Below are 25,232 nucleotides of genomic sequence, written 5' to 3' on the forward strand. Positions count from 1 at the left end.
TCGGGTCGAGGCCCTTCTTCAGGCTCAGTTCTCGGTCTTGAGGTCTTAGTTTGAAGAAGGGTCTCAGCCTGAAACGTCACCCATTCCTTTTCTCCGGAGATGCTGTCTGACCCACTGAGCTACTCCAGCTTTTTGTGCCTGTCCTCAGCATTAATACATACCTGATTTGCACTGCAAGGGTTTAGTGAAGGCATAAGGCAACTGCTGATTAAGCTGCACCTCCATCCATCATGTGAGCATCCACAGTTCTTTGTTTCTACGTGGGACCAACTCCGTGGTTTATGATCACACTTGAAAGCAGTGTGGATGACACGGCAATAGTCGCAACTAAATGGCCAGTGCGCCAATTAGATGGTTGGTGAAAATGCGACTGGGAACTGTAGGAGATTTTTGTCATCTGTCGTTCAGATGGTAATTAGTCATGCACACCCAAAACCCAACACGTTAATCATGGATAGTGTCGGAAGGAAGTGCAGGCGCTGGTTTAAACCGAGGGTAGACACAAAAAGCTGGAGTAACTCAGCGGGTCAGGCAGCATCTCTGGAGAGAAGGAATGGGTGGCGCTTCGGATCGAGACCCTTCTTCAGACTGAGGTATTTATTCACAAAATGCTGGAGTAACTCAACAGGTCAGGCAGCATCTCTGGAGAGAAGGAATGGGCGACGTTTCGGATCGAGACCCTTCAGTCTGAAGAAGGGTCTCGACCCGAAACGTCACCCATTCCTTCTCTCCAGAGATGTTGCCTGACCTGCTGAGTTACTCCAGCATTTTGTGAATAAATACCTTCGATTTGTACCAGCATCTGCAGTTATTTTCTTATTCTTCAGACTGAGAGTCAGGGGAAGGGGAGATATGGTCAGTGATCGAGAGAGAGAGAAATATAGAACCAATTAATGCAAAATAGTAACGATGATTAAGGGAACAGGCCATTGTTAGCTCGGGGTAAGGTGAAAGGTTATGGAGACACAGGGAAATCAGTACAGCGTGAGAGGTTCCGTGTAATGGCGTGATGTGAAACCAATGTGAGATGCTGACACACAATGGATCTGATGAGTATTGTGAGTATCAGATGTGGATGATTAAAATACATCATTCCAGAAATGATAAAATGTCACATTCAACGGTACCTGGAAGGCCAGTTGATGAGAGGAGTCTCGCCATTGGAATCTCTCTGTAGATACCACTCGTTCTTTACGTTCATGGCACTGCTACATGAAGGCATAGCAGAGACAGCGCGAGTCAATTTGCTGCCAGAATCCCATTCCTGCAGGTAGGTACCTTTACCTACGATAGACCTATTAACCATTCATGAGCTCACACCTTCGCTCAGTCCGCCCGGACCTACCTGATCTCCCGGTTGCCAAACACTTTAACTCCCCCTCCCACTCCCACACTGACCTTCCTGTCCTGGGCCTCCTCCATTGTCAGAGTGAGGCCCAGCGCAAATTGGAGGAACAGCACCTCATATTTCGCTTGGGCAGCTTACAACCCAGCGGTATGAACATTGACTTCTCTAACTTCAAGTAACCCCTGCATCCCCTCTCTCTCCGTCCCTCCCCCACCCAAGTCGTACCAGCTTCAAAGTCGTCTTGTTGAATCTCATTGTCTGTAACTCGTTCTCACCTATCCCACAGCTATCAATGGCCTGTTTCCTTTATCATCGTTACTTTTTTGCGTATCTTTCATTCATTTGATCTATATCTCACTACATCACCGTCTATAGCTTTCATTTCCCTTTCCCTTATCTCTGAGGAAGGGTCTCGACCCAAAACATCACCTATTCCTTTTCTCCGGAGATGCTGTCTGACCCGCTGAGTTACTCCAGCATTTTGTGCCTATCATGAGCTTATTAAACTTTGCTGGTCACTTCCCTCTATCGCTACCAAGATTTTGATCGAGATGTTTTTAAACTGGCGCTCAGAACGCCTGTTTCTTTTTTTCCCCTCGTTTATTATATGCATATTCTGTTGCGATGTTGTAAGTAGGAATTTCATTGTTCTATCTGGAACATATCACGATAAAAAAACTCTTGACTCTCTTATAACAAGCAACACCAACACAGGGCCATCATGTAGCATGCCCAGAAGACCAATATATACTGATCAAACAGCATTAATAATCGGTTTCATCTCCAGACTTTTAGACCACTACTAGCCCAGGTGGACCCGTTGGTCCCAAACCTCTCCTGCATTGGTACAGTACCCTGTCCTCCCCCTCCCCTCTCTCCTCAACCCCCCCCCCCTTCCCCTCTCCCTTCTCCCCCACTCCCTCCTTCCCCCCTCCCTCCCTCCTCCCCTCCTTTTAAACTTAAAAATGTGAATAACTTAAAAAATATAACACCGATTTCAATAAAACTACTTGCATTATCACTAAAGTGACGACGGTGAGTAAGGTGGGCCTAAAATTGTGGCGCTATCGTGAACCGTTTTGGCTGAAGTTCAGTCACAAACAAGATAACAAACGAGAGTTTTAGTATATAGATAATAGTTTCCACGGGTCCATTGGATCTTCCGCCCACCCCATGTCCACACCTTTCAATTGATGATGGTTTCACGTTGGAGTCACGTTGGAGTCTGACCCTGGGCTATTTGACCAGGGCCTTCACAACTGCCCGATTCCATGCACATATAGCAGAAATGAACCACCAGGCAGGGCATAGACAGAACACTACAGCACAGGAACAAGCCCTTCGGCCCACAATGTTTGTGCCGAACAAGATGCCCAATTAAACTGATCTCATCTGCTCGTACATCATCCACGTCACTCCATTCTCTCCACTTCCACGTGCCTCTCCAAAACCTGCTTAAATGCCCCTGTTGTATCGGCCTCCACTGTCACCCCTGATAGCACGTTCCAGGCCTCCACCACTTGCCCCACTCATCTCCGTTAAACTTTCCCCCTCTCAGCTTTGAGCTATGCCCTCCACCCCTGGAATTAAAGCTACTGACCGTCTACCCTACCTATGCCTCTCATAGTTTTATATAATTCCATCAAGTCATAAAATCATAAGCAGGAAACAAAACTGCAGATGCTGGTTTTAATCGAATGTAGACACAGAATGCTGGAGTAACTCAGCGGGTCAGGCAGCATTTCGGGAGGGAAGGAATGGGAGACGCTTCGGGTCGAGACCATTCTTCAGACTGATGAAGAAGGGTCTCGACCCGAAACGTCACCCATTCCTTCTCTCCCGAGATGCTGTCTGACCCGCTGAGTTACTCCAGCATTTTGCGTCGACCATAAAATCATAAGTGATAGGAGTGGAATTAGGCCATTCGGCCCATCAAGTCTACTCCGCCATTCAATGGTGGCTGATCTATCTCTCCCTCCTAACCCCATTCTCCTGCCCTTCCTCTGGCACCCCTTAACCCTCCCTCAAGTCTCCCCTCAACCCCCAACATTCCAGAGAATACAATCCAAGTCTATCCAACCTCTCCCTGTAGCTGAAGCCCTCTAATTCAGGCAGCATTCTGGTAAACCTCCAAAGCCTCCACATCTTCCCAGTAATTGTGCACAATGCGCCAAAACGTGGCCTAACCAAAGTTCCACGGTGATGTATCACGACTTCCTGACTCTTATATTCAATGCCACTACCAAAGAAACCTGGCATACCATGTGCCTTCTTTACCACCCTATCTACTTGTGCTGCCACCTTCAGCGAGCTATGAACCTGGACTCCAAGACCCCTCTGCACATCTATGCCGCAAAGGGTCTTGCCATTCAACCTCTCAAAGTGCAACACCTCACAACTTGCTCGGGTTAAAGTCCACCTGCCGTTTCTCCGCCCATTTCAGCAGCTGGTCGATATCCCTCTGTATCTTCTGAGAGCCTTCCTCACTTCCTCACTCTCTGAATTTAGAAGGATGAGAGGGGATCTTATCGAAACATATAAGATTATTAAGGGGTTGGACACGTTAGAGGCAGGAAACATGTTCCCAATGTTGGGGGAGTCCAGAACCAGGGGCCACAGTTTAAGAATAAGGGGCAGGCCATTTAGAACAGAGATGAGGAAAAACGTTTTCAGTCAGAGAGTTGTGAATCTGTGGAATTCTCTGCCTCAGAAGGCAGTGGAGGCCAATTCTCTGAATGCATTCAAGAGAGAGCTAGATAGAGCTCTTAAGGATAGTGGAGTCAGGAGGTATGGGGAGAAGGCAGGAACGGGGTACTGATTGAGAATGATCAGCCATGATCACATTGAATGGCGGTGCTGGCTCGAAGGGCCAAATGGCCTCCTCCTGCACCTATTGTCTATTGTCTAAACAGTGGGCTTTACGTCTGTCTTGGAGAGTGTTCCACCCCAATGAATTTCCTCATTACTGGAACGTGCTGATCCTGCACATTGATCAGCTGGCCTTTAAACGACTGTCGCAAGTCATCTGTGGACTTACCCAGTGACAACTTCCCCCATTCTAACCCTTCCTAGCTCCTGCCTAGTGACACTGTAATCTGCCTTGCCCCGATTAAGTGCCTTTCCCCCAACATCCAGGCCAGTTCCTGTCCAAAATAGTCCTAAAACGCAAGGAGTTGTGACCACTATCTCAAAATTCTTCTTCCACCCCAACACCAATCACCAGGCCATGCTCGTTTCCCAATGCAAGGTATTGAACAATGAATATCAGGAAGAAAACGTTCAAAAACGGCCGACAGTCATTTATGGATCTCAATTAAACCACTGGCTTTTGGGATCAAGTGCAAGTTTAGATTCAAATATTTTATTTATATATATATATTTCACTGAAGAACGTTGATCATTTGGATCAGCAAGGCTGAATAGAATGGAAGCTGGATCTAGATATAGACAAGAGAGAAAAAAGGAGGCGGTAAGTTTGTACACAGATGAATACGTAAAAGAAAGCTAAATATATTCTGTACCTGTGGAATATTAATCACCATCATGGATGGCTGCACCAAAAAGAGAACAGCAGAGATAAATAGGTTGCATTGTACGCCTCACACAAGTAGAATTAGGCCATTCAGCCCATCGAGTCGACTCCGCCATTCAATCATGGCTGACCTCTGCCTCCTAATCCCATTTTCCTGCCTTCTCCCCATAACCCTTGGCACCCGTTCTAATCAAGAACTTGTCTATCTCTGCCTTAAAAAATATCTACTGACTTGGCCTCCACAGCCCTCCTCTGTGTCAATGAGTTCCACAGATTAACTACCCTCTGACTAAAGAAGTCCCTCCTCACCTCCTTTCTAAAAGAGCGCCCTTTAATTCTGAGGCTGTGACCTCTGGTCCTAGACTCTCCCACCAGTGGAAACATCCTCTCCACATCCACTCTATGCCTTTCATTATTCTGTAAATTTCAATGAGGTCCCCCCTCAACCTTCTAAACTCCAGTGAGTACAGGCCCAGTGCCATCAAGCTCTCATCATATGCTAACCCACTCATTCCTGGAATCATTCTGGTAAACCTCCTCTGGACCTCGTTGTAACTAAACACAGAGTTTGGGTGCTTCGTTGGACAGCAAAGAAACATGGGCATCTTTGATTGCTCTATGATAGTTTCCTCCATTCAATTGCAGACAACTCCTTGTGATCAATTTTGAACCACAGATCTACAGGCAAGTCTTGTGCTTGTCCAGTTGGCCATGAAAAGGCGTACGCAGACTTTTGGAATTGGAAGATTTAACTGTTAAGGTACAGAGAGTTCATTGTCACATCCAGAGATGTAGTATTGTTACAACTAGCTTTTTCAAACAACAAAACATCTTTTGGAACTCAAAAAGAAAATCACCATTATCGACAGCTACATGTTGTGTCCAGTGGTCATCTTAGTGACAGGCAGAATTCTGATCACATCACCGATCACATAACTGATCACGTAAAAATACCCTAAATCCTCAAAATATCTTAATTTGCGATTGACACAACTGGTCAAAGTTGTGAAAATGTTATCACCTTGAAAAGCTGATAACATTTATTTCCAGCACTCTAGATAGAATCACAGAGTGATACCTTGTGGAAACAGGCCCTTCGGCCCAACTTGTCCACACTGGCCAACATGTCCCAACTACATGTAGTATAAGAAGATAACTGCAGAATAATATAAGAAAATAACTGCAGATGCTGGTACAAATCGAAGGTTTTTATTCACAAAATGCTGGAGTAACTCAGCAGGTCAGGCAGCATCTCGGGAGAGAAGGAATGGGTGACGTCTCAACCCGAAACGTCACCCATTCCTTCTCTCCCGAGATGCTGCCTGACCTGCTGAGTTACTCCAGCATTTTGTGAATAATGTCCCAACTACACTAGTCCCACTGCCTGCGTTTGGTCCATATCCCTCCAAACCTGTCCTATTCATGTACCTGTCTAACTGTTTCTTAAACATTGGGATAGTCATAGCCTCAACTAGCAGCTTGTTCCATACACCCACCACCCCTTGCTTCAAAACGTTACCCCTCAGATTCCTATTAAATCTTTTCCCCTTCACCTTGAACCTAGGTCCTCTGGTTCTCGATTCCCCTGCTCTAGGCAATAGATTCTGTGCATCTACCCGATCTATTCCTCTCATGATTTTATACACAGAAGCTTGTATAGAATCATCAAATGACAATTGATACAACTCCTTATGTGCACCGACTCTATCTCAGACTATTCTAGCTGGTCCCTAACAGTGACAATATCATGAAGGTAAGTTTGGTTTAGTTTATTGCCACAAGTACCGAGGTACAGTGAAAACCTTTTGTTGCGTGCTTTGGTACAGTTGATATATTGTCGGGGAAGGAACTATTATTTAGGTATAACCCTATTTAGGAAGCTTTTGAAAGTTCCAGTTTAGTTTAGAAATACAGTGCGGAAACAGGCCCTTCGGCCCACCGAGTCCGCATCGACCAGCGATCCCCGCACATTAACACTATCCTACACACACTAGGGACAATTTACATTTATACCAAGCCAATTAACCTACAAACCTGTTTATTCACAAAATGCTGGAGTAACTCAGCAGGTCAGGCAGCATCTCGGGAGAGAAGGAATGGGTGACGTTTCGGGTCGAGACCCTTCCTCAGACTGATGTCGGGGGTGGGACAAAGGAAGGATATAGGTGGAGACAGGAAGATAGAGGGAGATCTGGGAAGGAGATGGGGAAGGGAGGGACAGAGGAGCTATCTGAAGTTGGAGAAGTCGACGTTCATACCACCGGGCCGCAAACTGCCCAGGGGAAATATGAGGTGCTGCTCCTCCAATTTCCGGCGGGCCTCACTATGGCACTGGAGGAGGCCCATGACAGAGAGGTCAGACTGGGAATGGGAGGGGGAGTTAAAGTGCTGGGCCACCGGGAGATCAGTTGCGTTAATGCGGACCGAGCGCAGGTGTTCAGCGAAGCGATCGCCGAGCCTGCGCTTGGTTTCGCCGATATAGATAAGTTGACATCTAGAGCAGCGGATGCAATAGATGAGGTTGGAGGAGGTGCAGGTGAACCTCTGTCTCACCTGGAAAGAATGTTTGGGTCCTTTGATGGAGTTGAGGGGGGAGGTAAAGGGACAGGTGTTGCATCTCGTGCGGTTGCAAGGGAGAGTGCCCGGGGTTAGGGTGGTTTGGGTAGGAAGGGACGAGTGGACCAGGGAGTTGCGGAGGGAACGGTCTCTGCGGAACGCAGAGAGGGGAGGGGATGGGAAGATATGGCCAGTGGTGGGGTCCTGTTGTAGGTGACGGAAATGTTGGTGGATGATATGTTGGATCCGCTGGCTGGTGGGGTGGAAGGTGAGAACGAGGGGGATCCTGTCCTTGTTGCGAGTGGGGGGATGGGGAGCAAGAGCGGAGCTGCGGGATGTAGAAGAGACCCTAGTGAGAGCCTCATCTATAATGGAGGAGGGGAAGACCCGTTTTCTGAAAAACGAGGACATCTCAGAAGCCCTAGTGTGAAACAGCTTATCCCGGGCGCAGATGCGGCGTAGACGGAGGAATTGGGAGTAGGGGATAGACTTTTTGCAGGGGACCGGGTGGGAAGAAGTGTAGTCCAGATAGCTGTGCGAGTCGGTGGGCTTGTAATAAATGTCCGTCACTAGTTTTTCTCCTGTGATGGAGATGGTGAGGTCCACAAACGGGAGGGAGATGTCAGAGATAGTCCAGGTATATTTAAGGGCAGGATGGAAATTGGAGGTGAAGTGTATGAAGTCAGTGAGTTCTGCATGGGTGCAAGAGGTAGCACCAATGCAGTCGTCGATGTAGCGGAGGTAGAGTTCGGGGATGGGGCCAGTGTACGTCTGGAACAGGGATTGTTCGATGTACCCGACAAAGAGGCAGGCGTAGCTAGGGCCCATGCGAGTGCAAACCTGTACGTCTTTGGAGTGTGGGAGGAAACCGGAGCTCCCGGAGAAAACCCACTCAGGTCACGGGGAGAACGTACAAACTCCGTACAGACAGCACCCGAAGTCAGGATCGAACTCGGGTCTCTGGCGCTGTAAGGCAGCAACTCTACCGCTGCACCGCTCCTTCCAGTTAACATTTCCAGTTATCAAATGTTAATTCTGAAAAGTTACTCCAGCATTTTGTGTCTATCGTCGGTTTAAACCAGCATCTGCAGTTCCTTCGCACACTAAAATAAACAATCCTGGTCTGCCCAAAAATGGAAACAACTCAGTCAGTGGAAAGTCCCACTGTTTTGAAACTAATTCAGTCAACAAATAAAGTTTTCTCAACAGCATCCAGAGACAAAACTTTGTTAAAACTACTTTTTTTCACCAAGAAAGCACCTTTTACACCTCGTGCAGGAAGGAACTGCAGATGCTGGTTTAAACCAAAGGTAGACACACAAAGCTGGAGTAACTCAGCGGGTCGGACAGCATCTCTGGAGAAAAGGAATAGGTGATGTTTCAGGTCGAGAACCTCCTTCGGACTCTGAAGAAGGGTCTCAAACCGAAACATCACCTATTCCTTTTCTCCAGAGACGCTGTCTGACCCGCTGAGTTACTCCAGCCTTGTGTGTCTCTCTTTTACATCTTGCTGCATTCATGGGCAAGTGTAATCAACTTTAGTGCCTCAATAGGCCCGACTGTTTGTGAAAACTACATTACTACTGTGTGCACTCCCCTAAAGAATAATTCAATCATTACTGCAGATGTTTTGAAATTGAAGTTAGCACAAACTTTCTGCGTTCACTGCCTCAGAGTTTTTGTGACCGTAAAGCTGTCAAGGCATTGGAAGTTTCAAAGAAAATATGATTTGGATTTAATGGATCAGGAAACAGAACACTTTTACTTCTGTTGATTTTCTCTCAAACGACTGTAGGAAAAAAAACACTGACATCAATAGAATGTGAATGCAGTGCAGAAAGGGCATGATCGGAAAATAAGGAGGCATTTTGTATTTTAATATTAAATTTCAAGGGTAGGTTCTTATGACTGGGTTATACATGAACAAACAGAGATGGAACAGGGCTCTCTCTCTTTACTGTGATTTGGGGTTTGAAGAGCTCTCACTGACGAGACCAAACGGCAGCAACTGATTTAATTTGCTTATGGATATAAAGTATCTGTGATTTTTTTTAAAATACGTGACTGCCAAGTTTGCCTATAGTTCAAATCAATTTATTGTGTGCAAAGTGCTTTGGGATCATTCAGACAGATGTTATAGAGATGTAAATTCTATTTCTGTAAAATGAAACTATGATATTCACAGTGATTACACCACACACATTATTGATCAGCTAGATGGAGCTCTTAAGGATAGCGGAGTGCTAGATAGAGCTCTTAAGGATAGCGGAGTCAGGGGGTATGGGGAGAAGGGAGGAACGGGGTACTGATTGAGAATGATCAGCCATGATCACACTGGCTCGAAGGGTCAAATGGCCTCCTCCTGCACCTATTTTCTATTTCAAGGGTAGGTTCTTATGACTGGGTTATACATGAACAAACAGAGATGGAATAGGGCTCTCTCTCTTTATTGCAGTTTTGAAGAGCTCTTACCATTCACTGACGAGACCAAATGGCAGCAATTGGTTTAATTTTCTTATGCATACAAAGTATCTGTGATTTTTTAAATTTTCGTGGCTGCCAAGTTTGCAGTGATAAGGCCACACACATAATTGAAAGATTTGGGATATTGTAAAAGTTTTGAAGCAAGTGACAGGGGATTGGAGACGGGAAAGAGAATGCAAAATTGTCGCAAGCCACACAAAGTTCTACTCCAATACGTTTGGAAGTGAGAATCTATGCTATTAGCTGGTATAGTCAATTAGAGATATTATATTTTGTTGTAGTAAAGATGGTTTCTTTTGTTGTTTTAGCTAATATAAAATGGATGCGTATTTTAGTGGAAAGCAGTAAGCAAGGTCATGCAGCTGCGAGATTGCTCGTCTATAGAGATAAGAAAGTTTCTTTCTTAGTAGCAACTCCTTATTTGGGTGCGTGTGAAAGTAGGAAAAGTTTGAATCCACGCTAGGTAAATTGATGCGTTTCTCTAAAAACATGTGACTTATATTAATGGTTTGGTTTATGAGCATGTGACCTGTATCAATGATTTTGTCTTCTCTGTAACCATGGGAATTGTATTAGATGTGTAATTGGTCCTTGTATTAGATGTGTAATTGGTCCTTGATTTCTTTTTGTCACACCTCTCTTTTTCTGTATAACAAAGTAAACAATGGTGGAGAAGTTGTTCTTCCCCTGCCCTGAGTTGAGATCTCTTCAGACACTAGTGTTGTGTCTGGAGATCTTCTCGGGAACAACCCCATGGTGGAATAAATCTGATGTGCTAATCCAGTATCACGTGTGATTATTCAGACTGAAGGTAAAGAATTTGATTTAACAGAAGCATGAAATCTAGTCAATCGTGGGCAGATAAATATGAAAACTTGCAAAATATTTGAGATCAAAATTATGGTATAACGGAAGAAGATAGACACAAAATGTTGGAGTATCTACTACCTTTTAGCGTACAAGAAGTAGAATCTGAGTGTGTTGGATAGATTTTGTTCACCATTGTGTAGGAAGGAACTACACTCGCCCCCCTGCAGGACCTATACATCAGGAGGTGCAGATCCAGAGCAAGCAAGATCATGAGGGACCCCTACCACCCCAGCAACGGACTGCTCCAGCTGCTACGGTCAGGCAAACGCCTCCGCTGTCACGCTGTGAAAACGGAGAGGATGAGACGGAGTTTCTTCCCACAGGCCATCAGGACTGTTAACTATTATATCTCCAGGGACTACATTTTTTCTGTATTAATTTTAATTTTTATGCTGTAATTGTAATTATTTGCACAATCCGCAGGCGTTGTCACTTTCATTTCACTGCACATCGTGTATGTGTATGTGACAAATAAACTTGACTTGACTACAGATGCTGATTTACACCGAAAAGAGACACTGGAGTAACTCAGCGGGGCAGGCGGCATCTCTGGAGAGAAGGAATGGGTGACGTTTCGGGTCGAGACCCTTCTTCAGACTGAGAATCGCGGGAGAGAGAGACATAGAGATATGGAAGGGTAAGGTGTGAAAATGACAGATCAAAACAGACGGTGCTCAAGGAAATGTACAAAGGTTCATTGTTGACTGAGGGGAAGGTGACAACGAGGCATGCAATTAATCAGGGGGACAGTGAAATTTGATCTGTCGTTTTCACACCCTGCCCTTCCATGTCTCTAGTCTCCCCTCTCCCCTGACTCTCAGTCTGAAGCAGGGTCTCGACCCGAAACGTCACCCATTCCTTCTCTCCAGAGAGGCTGCCTGGCCCGCTGAGTTACTCCAGCATTTTGTTGTCTGTGCGCGATTGTACGAGGCGGGAAGTAACGGGACAACAACACGAGTGGTCAGGCCGTGTTTGGAGTACTGTGGACAGTTCTGGTAGCCCGGCTACAAGAAAGACTTCACTAAACTGGGAAGGGTGGAAAGGAGATTTACAGAGCTATTACGGGAACCAGTGCACTTAAGTTGTCAGCGGCTGGATTGGTTCCCAGAAGGTAGGAGGCTGAGGGGGAACTTTATAGGGGTTTTTTAAACTCATGAGGGGCACAGATAAGGTGAATGATCACAGCCTTTTCCCAAGTTAGGGGAGACTAAAACTAGAAGGCATAAGGGGAAAGATTTCACCCCTTCTCTCCCCCCACCACCTCTCTCTCTCTCTGCCCCCCCCCCCCCTTCTCCTTCGTTCAGTTCACTTTATTGTCACATGTACCGAGGTACAGTGAGAAGCTTTTGTTGCGTGCTAACCAGTCAGCGGAAAGACAATACACGATTACAATCGAGCCGTTCACAGTGTACAGATGCATGCTAAAGGGAATAACGTGAATGACGTTTAGTGCAAGATTAAGTCCAGTAAAGTCTGATCGCAGATAGTCTGAGAGTCTCCAATAAGGTCGAAAGAAGCATAGTTTGATAAGTCTTAAAATGATTATTATGGCTCAGTTACATCCATCCAGCAAGGTGACCAGAACTGTACATGGTACTCCAAATGTGGCCTTACCAACGTCTTGTACAGCTGCAGCCGAGCATCCCAATTACTGTGCTCAACGCCCGAACGCAAGTTACTGCCAAATTAGAACCACTGATAGTTTTTCGTTCAGAGGTACAGCGTGGAAGCAGGCCCTTCGGCCCACTGAGTCCGCGCCGACCGCGCGATCACACTAGTACTATCCCACACACTGGGACTTATAATTTATTTATTTATTAACCCAAGCCTATTTTAGCATACAATCGTGTACGTCTTTGGAGCGTGGGAGGAAACCGGAGCACCCGGAGAAAACCCACGCAGGCCGCGGGGAGAATGTCCAAGCTCCGTACAAGACGAGCGCCCGTAGTCGGGATCGAACCCGGTGGACTTTGGTGCCGCGAGGCAGCAACTCTACATAGAAACATAGAAAATAGGTGCAGGAGTAGGCCATTCGGCCCTTCGAGCCTGCACCGCCATTCAATATGATCATGGCTGATCATCCAACTCAGCAACCTGTACCTGCCTTCTCTCCATACCCCCTGATCCCTTTAGCCACAAGGGCCACATCTAACTCCCTCTTAAATATAGCCAATGAACTTACCTCAACTACCTTCTGTGGCAGAGAATTCCACAGACTCACCACTCTCTGTGTGAAGAAATGTTTTCTCATCTCGGTCCTAAAAGACTTCCCCCTTATCCTTAAGCTGTGACCCCTGGTTCTGGACTCCCCCAACATCGGGAACAATCTTCCCGCATCTACCGCCGCGCCACCCAAAGCATTTGACGGAGTCGCTTGGCTCCACCTTTGCCACCTGTCAGGCACGACGCCCCTTCACCAGAGTCACTGCTCAATACGATTCGATAATGTATACAACTCTTAAAATAATCCGGAAGCGACCAAAAACACTTGACCTGGACTGTCAAGCCACTTAGCTAGCAGCCCACTCATGGAAGCAACTCTGCATTTCAGAAAAGAAATGGTAATCTTGTGGGAATCATTTAAATGTGTTTCCCAAGCCGGACACGTGAATGTACACAGAGACATAAAATTTAAGGATGCTGCCCGACGACCTCAGCTTCACCGAGACTACATTCTTCGGAGATAATAAATGAACATCTTACCCTTGTTCATTCTGCAAGCAGTGAGACGGCTCACGGACTGAATTAAACACTTCGGAGAAATGCTTTGGTGACGTGAGTGAAACTCTCCAGGTGGATGTCGGCGAGCTTGGCACGTCGGACAGAGTCAGGTCCATGAGATTGGCCGGCTCCAAATGGCTTCCCGGAGCACTCCACTCAAACGCCCTCTTCTGGTTTTCGTCGTTCAGTAGACTCTCCCTTTCCAGGAAACCGTTTCCATCCGAGGAGAGCCTGCCTGTGGGCCCGCCGGGCGACTGGGCCTCCGCCTCTCCGGCCACCTGATCCCTGGAAGGTAGCGCCTTGACCGGCCCCAAGCCGCCGCTGTAGGCCGGCGATGGCGATGGCGGCAGCGGCGCTGGTTCGGCGACGTCCGTTTCCTTCCTGGTTCTCGGGTACTTGGTCGCGATGCCCCCATCCGACTCCGAGTCCAGGGAAATGCCGTACTTCTCGGCCAGCTGCCGCCGCCTCTCCGCTTTGTACTTGGCTATCCGCTCGGCTTTGGCGTCCAGCACTCCGATGTCCGTGCCGACGGGGCAAGGGGGCTCGGCGGCCACGTGCCTGACCTCGCCCCGGCACCTGGGCCTCGACTGCCTTTCCGAATGGGGGTCCTCGGCGAGGTGCTGCTCCGGCCCTTCCTTATCCGACCTTCGAACTGGAAAATAAGAACGGATAGTCAGGAGCTACGCGGTGAGAAGGCAGGAGAGTGGGGTTAGGAAGGGAGAGATAGATCGGCCATGACTTTTTTCCCCTCGTTTTTACGAGGATGTTTTAGATTTTTCTTTAGAGATATAGCGCGGAAACAGGCCCTTCGGCCCACCGGGTCCGCGCCGCCCAGCGGTCCCTGCACACTAACACCATCCTACACCCTAGGGACAATTTTTACATTTCCCCAGCCAATTAACCTACACACCTGCACGTCTTTGGAGTGTGGGAGGAAACCGAAGATCTCGGAGAAAACCCACGCAGGTCACGGGGAGAACGTACAAACTCCATACAGACGGTGCCCGCAGTCAGGATCGAACCTGAATTTCCGGCGCTGCATTCGCTGTAAGGCAGCAACTCTACCACTGCGCCACCGTGCCGCAAGGACTAGAGGGGTCTGAGCTATAGGGAGAGGTTGACCAGGCTGGGTCTCTATTCCTTGGGGAGCAGGAGGATGAGGGGTGTATAAAATCGTGAGAGGAATAGATTGGATAGATGCACATAGAGTCTCTTGCCCAGAGTAGGGGAATCGAGGACCAGAGGACATGGGTTCAAGGTGAAGGGGAAAAGATTTAATAGGAATCGGAAGGGGTAACTTTTTCACACAAAGGGTGATGGGTGCACGGAACAAGCTGCTGGAGGAGGTAGTTGAGGCTGGGACTATCCCAACGTTTAAGAAACAGTTAGACAGGTACATGGATAGGACAGGTTTGGAGGGATATGAACCAAGCGCAGGCAGGTGGGACTAGTGTGGCTGGGACATGTTGGCCGGTGTGGGCCTGTTTCCACGCTGTATCACACTATGGTTCTATGATTGAATGGCGGGGTAGACTTGATGGGCCAAATGGCCTAATTCTACTAATGATCTTATGTATTTTAGATTTAGAGATACAGCGCAGAAACAGGCCCTTCGGCCCACCGGGTCCGCGCCGCCCAGCGATCCCCGCGCATTAACACTATCCTACACCCACTAGGGACAATATTTACATTTGCCCAGCTAATTAACCTACATACCTGTACATCTTTGGAGAAATATTACAGACAGTAAAAATCTATCCAGCACTCAGTTCATAAGTTCTAGGAGAAGAATTAGGGCAGCACAGTGGTGCCTTGCAACGCCAGAGACCCGGGTTCGATCCTGACTACGGGAGCTATCTGTACGGAGTTTGTACGTTCTCCCCGTGACCTGCGTGAGTTTCTCCAAGATTTTTCGTTTCCTCGCACACTCCAAAGACGTTCAGGTTTGTTGTGTGTGTGTGTGTGTGTGTGTGTGTGTGTGTGTGTGTGTGTGTGTGTATGTGTGTGTGTGTGTGTGTGGTGTGTGTGTGTGTGTGGTGTGTGTGTGGTGTGTGTGTGTGTGGTGTGTGTGTCTGGTGTGTGTCTGTGTGTGTGTGTCTGTGTGTGTGTGTGAGACTGTGTGTGTGTGTGTGTGCGCGTGTGTGTGTGTCTGTGTGTGTGTGTGTGTGTGTGTGTGTCTGTGTGTCTGTGTGTGTGTGGTGTGTGTGTGTGTGTGTGTGTGTGTGTGTGGTGTGTGTGTCTGTGTGTGTGTGTGTGTGTCTGTGTGTGTGTGTGTGTGTCTGTGTGTCTGTGTGCGCGTGTGTGTGTGTCTGTGTGTGTGTGTGTGTGTGTGGTGTGTGTGTGTGTGTGTGGTGTGTGTGTGTGTCTGTGTGTGCGCGTGTGTGTGTGTCTGTGTGTGTGTGTGTGTGTGTGTGTGTGTGTGTATGTGTGTGTGTGGTGTGTGTGGTGTGTGTGTGTGTGTGTGGTGTGTGTGTGTGTGTGTGTGTGTCTGCATGTTAATGTGTGGGGATCGCTGGTTGACGCGCTGTATCTCTAAACTAGGCCATTTAGCCCATTGTCTACTCTGCCATTTCAGCATGGCCTATCTATCTTCCCCTCTCAACCCCATTCTCCTGCCTTCTCCCCATTACCCCTAATACCCGTACAAATCAAGAATCTATCAATCTATGGCTTAAAAATATCCACTGACTTGGCCTCCACAGCCTTCTGGGGCAAAGAATTCCACAGATTCACCACCCTCTGACTCACCATCATCTGGCCAAATAAGGGTTTAGAGGTTCACCACCCACTGACACCACCCTCTGACTAAAGATGGGTTTAGAGATTCACCACCCACTGACACCACCCTCTGACTAAAGATGGGCTTAGAGATTCACCATCCTCTGACTAAAGATGGGTTTAGAGATTCACCATCCTCTGACTACAGAAGGGTTTCAAGATTCATCACCCTCTGACTAAAGTTTGCATCGCAGTTCTTGTAAATGAAGGCCCGTCTTTAAGCAAACACACCTCCCACTTATTAGTTGGGGCACTGCCCTCTGCTTCCGGCTCTCCTGTAACTAATAAAGTTTAGTGGACCGTGTTGCAAATTCATAGTGGACGTCATCGTTAAAAAAAATCCCACTCGAACGCCAACATTTACCTTATTTTAGTTCAGAGATACAGCGCGGAAACAGGCCCTTCGGCCCACCGTGTTCAAGCCGACCAGCGATCCTCGCACAGTAACACTAGCCTACGCACACTAGGGACAATTCGCAATTACACCAAGCCAGTTAACCTACAAACCTGTACGTCTTTGGAGTGTGGGAGAAAACCCTGAAATCCAAGAGAAAATCTACCCAGGGTCACAGTGAGAACGTACGAACTCCATACAAACAAGCACCCGTAGTCAGGATCAAACCCGGGTCTCCGGCGCTGTGAGGCAGCAACTCGACCACTGTGCCACCCGAATTCCACAGATTCACCAGCCTCTGTCCAAAGAAATTCCTCCCCATCTCGTTCCTTTTATTCTAAGGCTGTGACCTCTGGTCCTAGACTCTCCCACTAGTGGAAACATCCTCTCCACATCCACTCTATCCAGGCCTTTCACTATTCGGTAAGTTTCACTGATGTCCCCCCCTCATCCTTCTAAACTCCAGCGAGTACGGGCCCAGTGCTGTCAAACGCTCATCATACGCTAACATATTAACAATGCCAGCCCATGTAAAGAGTCAGCATTAACTTTGATGTAAATTTGGCAATACTTTTACATAAGTACATTATCCAAAGACCAGTTTTAATATAAACCAGACCAAGTGGACCCGTTGGGCCCAAACCTCTCCTGCATTGGTGCACCACTCTGTCCTCCCGTCCTCCCCTGTCTCCTCAACCCCCCCCCCTCCCCTCTCCCCCACTCCCCCTCGCTCCCTCCTCCCCCTCCTCCTTCTAAACTTTAAAATGTGAATAACTTTATAAATATAACACCGATTTTAATAAAACCACTTGCACTATCACTAAAGTGACAATGGTGAGTACGGTGGGCCTAAAATTGTCGCGCTATCATGTACCGTTTTGAATGAAGTTCAGTCACAAACAAGATAACAAACGAGAGTTTTAGTATATAGATTAATGGGCCATTCACCTTCAGAAACATAGACGGGCAGCACATAGTGGTGCAGCAGTACAGGGACAAAGACACAGATTTGATTTGGACTATGGGTGCTGACTGTTTGGACTCTGTCCGTTCTCTCCGTGTCCGTGTGGGATTTCTCCGGGATCTCCGGTTTCCTCACACACTCCAATGATGTGTAGTTTATGACGTGGTTTGTAGGCTAATTGGCTTGGTATAAATGTAAATTGCTCCAAGTGGGTGTAGGATAGTGTTAATGTGCGGGGATCGCTGGTCGTCGCGGACTCGGTGGGCCGAAGGGCCTGTTTCCGCACTGCATCTCTAAATTAAACTAAACTAAAAGACGGGGAGCTTTATCACTGCCCAAATTAGTTGGGAGAAATGTTTGTGCTATTAAAACAAATAGAGAATTAGAAAAAAGTGCTAAGCAAAATGTTATACAAAGTCTAACATCTTTTTGAGCAAAACAGCACATCAAAATGGGTCGAAGGTAGACACAAAATGCTGGAGTAACTCAGCGGGTCAGGTAGCATCTCGGGAGAGAAGGAATGGGTGGCGTTTCGGGTCGAGTCTCTTCTTCAGACTGAACTTGACACTTAAGGATCAAAATGGGTCATCACATTGCATATTTAAACTGGTCTATGGATAATGCACTTATGTAAAAGTATCACCAACTTGACATCAAAGTTAATGCTGATCAAAGATACTAGAGGAGCAAGATAGACCACTCGACCCTAAAAACCGTTGCATGTCTGGGCGCCATTTTAGTAGGCAGAAATTTGCAGAAACATTTTAAAAGAAAAATAACAAAAATCTGTGAATAGATAGATGAGATATATTCGGCCTTTTTATGGTATCATCACACATACTGTTGCCCCAAAACACTGATTACACTGCGAGAGGCATAGCGAACGGCGGGTTTTGCCTACTAAAATGGCGGACGTTATGCTCCTTTGCGTACTACACTTCAGTATAGGCGATTTCAACAGAGTGGTCCATCTTGCTCCTCCAGTATCTTTGATGCTGACTGTTTACATAATGTACATGGGTTGGCGTTGTGTTTACAAATGACAATGAGCATTGTCCTCGGCCCACTGGAGCTAATTGTACAGATCGCCCACCTAAGGGTGGACTGCAAGCATCGGAAGCTCGTGTGTATCTGGGAGTATCTTCCTCCAGTAGGCGGTGGGTGACCAGCCCGGGGCAATTCTGCAGCAGCACCGGCTGAGTCTCGTTTCCAATCCCTTCCAAACGTCTGGCAATCCGCTCTTTCCTGCAAAGAGCAGTTTCAGAGATGTGGGCAGTGATTAGACAATGCAATACAATACAATATGTCTTTATTGTCATTGTACAGGGTACAACGAGATTGGGAATGCGCCTCCCATACGATGCAATAAATTAATTAGCTAGTCAGTATTAATTTAAACAACCCAATGAAACAGATTGTAACAGTTTTAAAACAGAGTAAAGTGCAAGTAGATCTGTGCCGGTTCACTGTGCGATGTGACCATCCGGCTCAGCAGGACCGGTTCAAAGCCTGACATCATCAAGGCAAGTTTAGAAATGTTATCCAAATAAGACACTAGTGTGAATTCACTCTAAACCAACGGTTCAAAAAATACTAACCGTGCACCGACTTGCAAATTAAAGTGAAACCTGTCCATTGGCATTTATTTAGTTTACTTTAGAGATACAGCGCGGAAACAGGCCCTTCGGCCCATTGAGTCCGCCCCGCCCAGCGATCCCCGCACATTAACACTATCCTACACACACTAGGGACAATTTACACATACACCAAGCCAATTAGCCTACAAACCTGTACGTCTTTGGTGTGAGGGAGGAAACCGAAGATCTTGGAGAAAACCCAGGCAGTCACGGGGAGACAGAAAGCACCCATGGTCTGGTTTGAACCCGGGACTCTGGCGCTGTAAGGCAGCAACTCGCCCGCTGCAAGGCAGTTACTTTACCACTGCCCAATTATTCAACGCTAACTAAAAATTACTTTGAAATAAATCCCCATTACCTGTTCATTTCCACAGAGGACCTCTGCCCAGCTTCAAATACTTTTCGAAGTTCTGCAACTAGAAATAGTAATAGGTGAAAGCACGCCTGAACAGCAAGAGAATTTGGCAACAATGACGCTCAGTAATTGGAATGGCGGGACTGTCATATGTTGAAAGACTGGAGCGACTAGGCTTGTATAATAATAATAATAATAATAAACATTTATTTTTTATAGCGCTTTTCCAAATGCTCAAAGACGCTTTACAAAAACAGTCAAGACATAAAAACAAACAAACGAACTGTCCTGACGGAGAAGCGGCGAACAAACAGCGCCAGCGTCCTCTCACGTCAGGGTCCGGCAGTAGACAATAAAGAACACAAGACACACAATTACAATTTTTAACACAAACAGCCATCACAGTGATTGCTCCAGGCACACCCTCACTGTGATGGAAGGCAAAGAAAAGTCTTATCTCCTCCTCATTCTTCTCCCGTGGTGCCACGAGGCGATCGAGGCTCCCGACTTTTGAAGCCCCCACCGGGCGATGGAAAGTCCCAGGGCCGAGCCGAGCAGGCCGATGAAGGTCCTGAGCCCCCACCGGGCGATGGAAAGTGCCGCGGCCAGGCCACGCAGGGCGATGAGGGGCCTGCGAGCGGGTCAATCAAACCTCGCGCTCCGGGGCGATCGAAGCTGCTACGGCTGGAGCTCCTGAAAGCCGGTCGCCAGCCAGGGACCTGCGAGCTCCCGATGTTGCGGTCTGCAGGGCCCACGGCCGAAGCCTCCGAGATGGTAAGTCCAGGCCCTGCGACCGGAGTCTTCAAGGTCGATCCCAGCTGGAGGCCGCCGACTCCACGATGTTAGGCCGTAGCATGAACGGAGACACACCACGGTAAAGGTCGCATCTCCGTTGAGGAGGAGATTGGAAAAAAAGGTTTCCCCCACCCCCCACATATACAGAGTTAAAAATAAATCAAAAGAAACAATTAAACGATAACAAAGACAAAAACAAAAAAAAGACAGAGAGACTGCCGGTGAGCCACAGCTGCAGAACACAGCCACGCCCCCACGCCAAGTATACACTGGAATTTAGAAGGATGAGAGGAGATCTTATCGAAACGTATAAGATTATTAAGGGGTTGGACACGTTAGAGGCAGGAAACATGTTCCCAATGTTGGGGGAGTCCAGAACCAGGGGCCACAGTTTAAGAATAAGGGGTAGGCCATTTAGAACTGAGATGAGGAAAAACTTTTTCAGTCAGAGAGTTGTGAATCTGTGGAATTCTCTGCCTCAGAAGGCAGTGGAGGCCAATTCTCTGAATGCATTCGAGAGAGAGCTAGATAGAGCTCTTAAGGATAGTGGAGTCAGGGGGTATGGGGAGAAGGCAGGAACGGGGTACTGATTGAGAATGATCAGCCATGATCACATTGAATGGCGGTGCTGGCTCGAAGGGCCGAATGGCCTCCTCCTGCACCTATTGTCTATCTATTGTAACTACAATCATAAAGGGAGTTAAGAATGCAGATGCGTGTAATTGTTCATCGACACCAGTCAATAAGGCAATTCCTTCAGCAAGGCATTTGACAAGGTTCTGCATGGTAGGCTGCTCTGGAAGGTTAGATCGGACGGGATCCAAGGAGAGATGGCCGACTGGATAGAGAATTGGATCCATGGAAGGAAGCAGAGACTGATAGCAGGAACAGTGGTGAGAAGGTCAGTCCCCTGCCTCAATAGCCTTGGGTACACCTTGGCCACCACAGCAAGTAGCTGATTAACCTTCCTGAGAGTGAAGTCGCAGAAAGCAACTGGGCCAAGTGCAGACCCTGACCGCATCCTCACAAGCTTCAAGGAGCAGCTCACCAGTATTCATCGACATCTTTAACCCATCTGCAATCTGAGGTGGACACAAAATGCTGGAGTAAGTCAGGCAGCATCTCTGGAGAGAAGGAACGGGTGACGTTTCGGGTCGAGACCCTTCTTCAGACTGATGTCAGGGGAGTGGGCGGGACAGAGACAGAATGTAGTCGGAGACAGTAAGACTGGTGGGAGAACTGGGAAGGGGGAGGGGGTGGGGAGAGAAGGGGGAAGGGGTGGGGAGAGAAGGGGGAAGGGGTGGGGAGAGAAGGGGGAGGGGATGGGGATAGAAGGAGGAAGGGGTGGGGAGAGAAGGGGGAAGGGGTGGGGAGAGAAGGGGGAAGGGGTGGGGAAGGGGGAGGGGGTGGGGAGAGAAGGGGGAAGGGGTGGGGAGAGAAGGAGGAAGGGGTGGGGAGAGAAGGAGGAAGGGGTGGGGAGAGAAGGAGGAAGGGCTACTTGAGGTTAGGTTCCTGCCTCCTCTTAGATCACTATCATACCGGGTGCCAAAGGAAACAAGGTAGTATGCCAGACATCCACCATCATGAACTTGACAGACACAAAATGCTGGAGTAACTCAGCAGGACAGGCAGCATCTAAACTCCAGCCTGTACTCGCTGGAGCTTCGAAGAAATGAGGGGGGACCTCATTGAAACATACAGAAGAGTGAAAGGCTTGGATAGAGTGGATGTGGAGAGGATGTTTCAACTAGTCGGAACATAGAGTCATAGCCTCAGAATTAAAGGTTCTTCTTTTAGGAAGGAGATGAGGAGGAATGTCTTTAGTCAGAGGGTGGTGAACCTGTGGAGTTCTTTGCCACAGAAGGCTGTGGAGGTCGTCAGTGGATATTTTTAAGGCAGAGAGAGATAGATTCTTGATCAGTACGGGTGTCAGGGGTTATGGGGAGAAGACAGGAGAATGGGGTTAGGAGGGAGAGATAGATCAGCCAAGATTGAATGGCGGAGTAGGCTTGATGGGCCGCATGGCGTAATTCTACTCGTATCACATGACCTTATGACTGAGCACACAGCCCTGAGGTGCTCCTGTGTTTATGATTAGCGAGGAGGAACTATTGTTGCCAATTCATACGGATTGTGGTCTGCTGATGAGGAAGTAGAGGGTAGAATTGCACAGGGATGCATGTCTCAGAGTTTAATGATAGGTTTGGTGCGGATGATGGTGTTGAATGCTGAGCTGTGATGGATGAACAACAACCTGAAATACGTGTTCTCATTGCCCAAGTGGGGCAGTGCAGAGTGATGAGGCAGTGACAGCCCATCCCCTGTTCTCAAGCTAGACTGCACCATCTCAACCCCAGACTCACCCTATCAGAGATATTTTCTTTGTGTATTTAGTTCAGTTTATTATTATCACGTGCACTGAGGTATGGTGAGAAGCTTTTGTTGCGTGCCATCCAGTCAGTGGAAAGGCAGTACACGATTACAATCCATCCATCGGAGTGCACAGATACACAATAAAGGGAATAACTTCCAGTACAAGACAAACCCGTAAAGTCCGATCAAAGATAGTCTCCAACGAGGTCGATAGTAGTCCAGCACTGCTCTCTGGCTGTGGCGGGATGGTTCAGATGCCTGATAACAGCTGGGAAGACACCGTCCCTGAATCTGGAGGTGTGCGTTTTCACACTTCTGTACCTTTTGCCCGATGGGAGAGGGGAGAAGAGGGAGTGGCCAGGGTGCGACTCGTCCTTGATTGTTGCTGCTGGCCTTGCCGAGGCAGAGTGAGACGTAGACGGAGTCAATGGAAGGGAGGTTGGTTTGTGTGACGGTCTGGGCTGCGTCCACAGCTATCTGCAATTTCTTGCGGTCTTGGATGGAGCTGTTCCCAAACCGTGCGGTGATGCATCCTGATAAAATGCTTTCTACGGCGCATCTGTAGAAGTTGCTGAGAGTTGGTGGGGACATGCTGAACTTCCCAAGCCTTCTACCCATACTCTATTCCTCCCCCATTCTCCCTGTAAGGGCCTGTCCCACTTAGGCGATTTTAAGGCGACTGCCGGTGACTAGGCTGTCGCCGACAGTTCGCCGGGGTGTCGCGGGCATGATCGTGAGGAGTCTTCAATGAACCGTAGCGGATCTCGGCGCATCGCCGAGAAATTAACCGGATAGAAATTTCTCGGCGACAGCTGGCTTGTCGCCAGGTATGGTAGCTTATTGCGGGCGCTGTCGCATGCTGTCCCCAGGTTTGCTGGGTTGTCGAAGATGCATTTAGAAGCACATAATATTAAATTAAGTAAAGTAATTTGAAGATACCATGAAATACTTGTGTTTAACCAATTTATTTACCGTCAGGACATTTGACAGGTAGATTGGAGGCGACAGTTTGACGGTCAGGTAAGCGTGGGAATTTTTGCGATGTTTATGGCCATCGACGATTACTTTTAAAGTAGGCTCCCAGCCCAGATATGCAACCCAGAAACCAGATATGCATCTCCCGTACATTTTCATAGAATGCCCACACTCCACACAAAAATCCATTTAACCACGTTTAAAATTAAATTTCTTAATGCTGCTATTAGTAAATTGGAAGTCAATCCAGTTTATGCCTCGTTACCGTGAAGCTTGGTTTTCAAGTAACCCGGGCAAGATGGAGAATTGGCCTCCACTGCCTTCTGAGGCAGTGAATTCCACAGATTTACAACTCTCTGACTGAAAAAGGTTTTTCCTCATCTCAGTTCTAAATGGCCTACCTCCTATTCTTAAACTGTGGCCCCTGGTTCTGGACTCCCCCAACATTGGGAAAATGTTTCCTGCCTCTAACGTGTCCAACCCCTTAATAATCTTGTACGTTTCGATAAGATCTCCTCTCATCCCTCTAAATTCCACTGTATGCAAGCCTAGTCGCTCCAGTCTTTCAACATATGACAGTCCCGCCATTCGGGGAATTAACCTAGTAAACCTACGCTGCACGCCCTCAATAGCAAGAATATCCCCAACAGGCATCTTGCGAGATGGAGCAAACTATAAGTGGGGAGAAATGGGGGAGTGGGGGCACTCTAGCTTGAGAATCCTCTGCCCAGGGGATAAGCCTGCATTTGTTTGTTTGTTCGTTCGTTCTGGTTAAGGTGCCGTGCACACGGCAGCCAGACAACAGTCACTTGTCTTTTACTTTTTTTTTTTCACTTTCAATTTAATTTTAATTTCAAGTTTTCGTGTACCTTGCTGCGTGTTGTGACCGTCGGCAGACCAATTTCCCTCCGGGGATGAATAAAGTTCTATCGTATGGTGTCGTAAGTCCTCAGGCTGGCGAGGCTGTCAGCGGCGGCTTTCTTTGAAAGTTTTTAAATCACTTAAGATTATTAAGGGGTTGGACACGTTAGAGGCAGGAAACATGTTCCCAATGTTGGGGGAGTCCAGAACAAGGGGCCACAGTTTACGAATAAGGGTTCGGCCATTTAGAACGGAGACGAGGAAAAACTTTTTCAGTCAGAGAGTTGTGAATCTGTGGAATTCTCTGCCTCAGAAGGCAGTGGAGACCAGTTCTCTGAATGCATTCAAGAGAGACCTAGATAGAGCTCTTAAGGATAGCGGAGTCAGGGGGTATGGGGAGAAGGCAGGAACGGGGTACTGATTGAGAATGATCAGCCATGATCACATTGAATGGCGGTGCTGGCTCAAAGGGCCGAATGGCCTCCTCGTGCACCTATTGTCTATTGTCTATTGGATAGTCGGAGATATTTAAAAATAGAGTCATAGAGTGTGGAAACGGAGGTTTAGGGCACGAGGTTGTTGGCAGTTT

General features: G+C 47.7%; 1 protein-coding gene across 2 annotated transcripts in view; it reads right to left on the reverse strand.

The window, feature by feature from the left end:
* The window catches only part of svila (supervillin a), a 351,300-nt gene that overhangs the window by 161,784 nt on the left and 164,284 nt on the right, over positions 1-25,232 (reverse strand). For both annotated transcript variants that reach the window (XM_078425640.1, XM_078425650.1), the window contains 4 exons: positions 19,643-19,700; positions 18,741-18,892; positions 13,494-14,163; positions 1,128-1,208 (listed from right to left, as the gene is read on the reverse strand). In XM_078425640.1, coding sequence (XP_078281766.1) covers positions 1,128-1,208; positions 13,494-14,163; positions 18,741-18,892; positions 19,643-19,650 — 911 coding nt within the window. In that variant the 5' untranslated portion in view covers positions 19,651-19,700. The remainder of the gene's footprint in view (positions 1-1,127; positions 1,209-13,493; positions 14,164-18,740; positions 18,893-19,642; positions 19,701-25,232) is intronic.

This window comes from Rhinoraja longicauda, chromosome 2, assembly GCF_053455715.1.
Source record: "Rhinoraja longicauda isolate Sanriku21f chromosome 2, sRhiLon1.1, whole genome shotgun sequence".
In the NCBI taxonomy this organism is placed as follows: domain Eukaryota; kingdom Metazoa; phylum Chordata; class Chondrichthyes; order Rajiformes; family Arhynchobatidae; genus Rhinoraja; species Rhinoraja longicauda.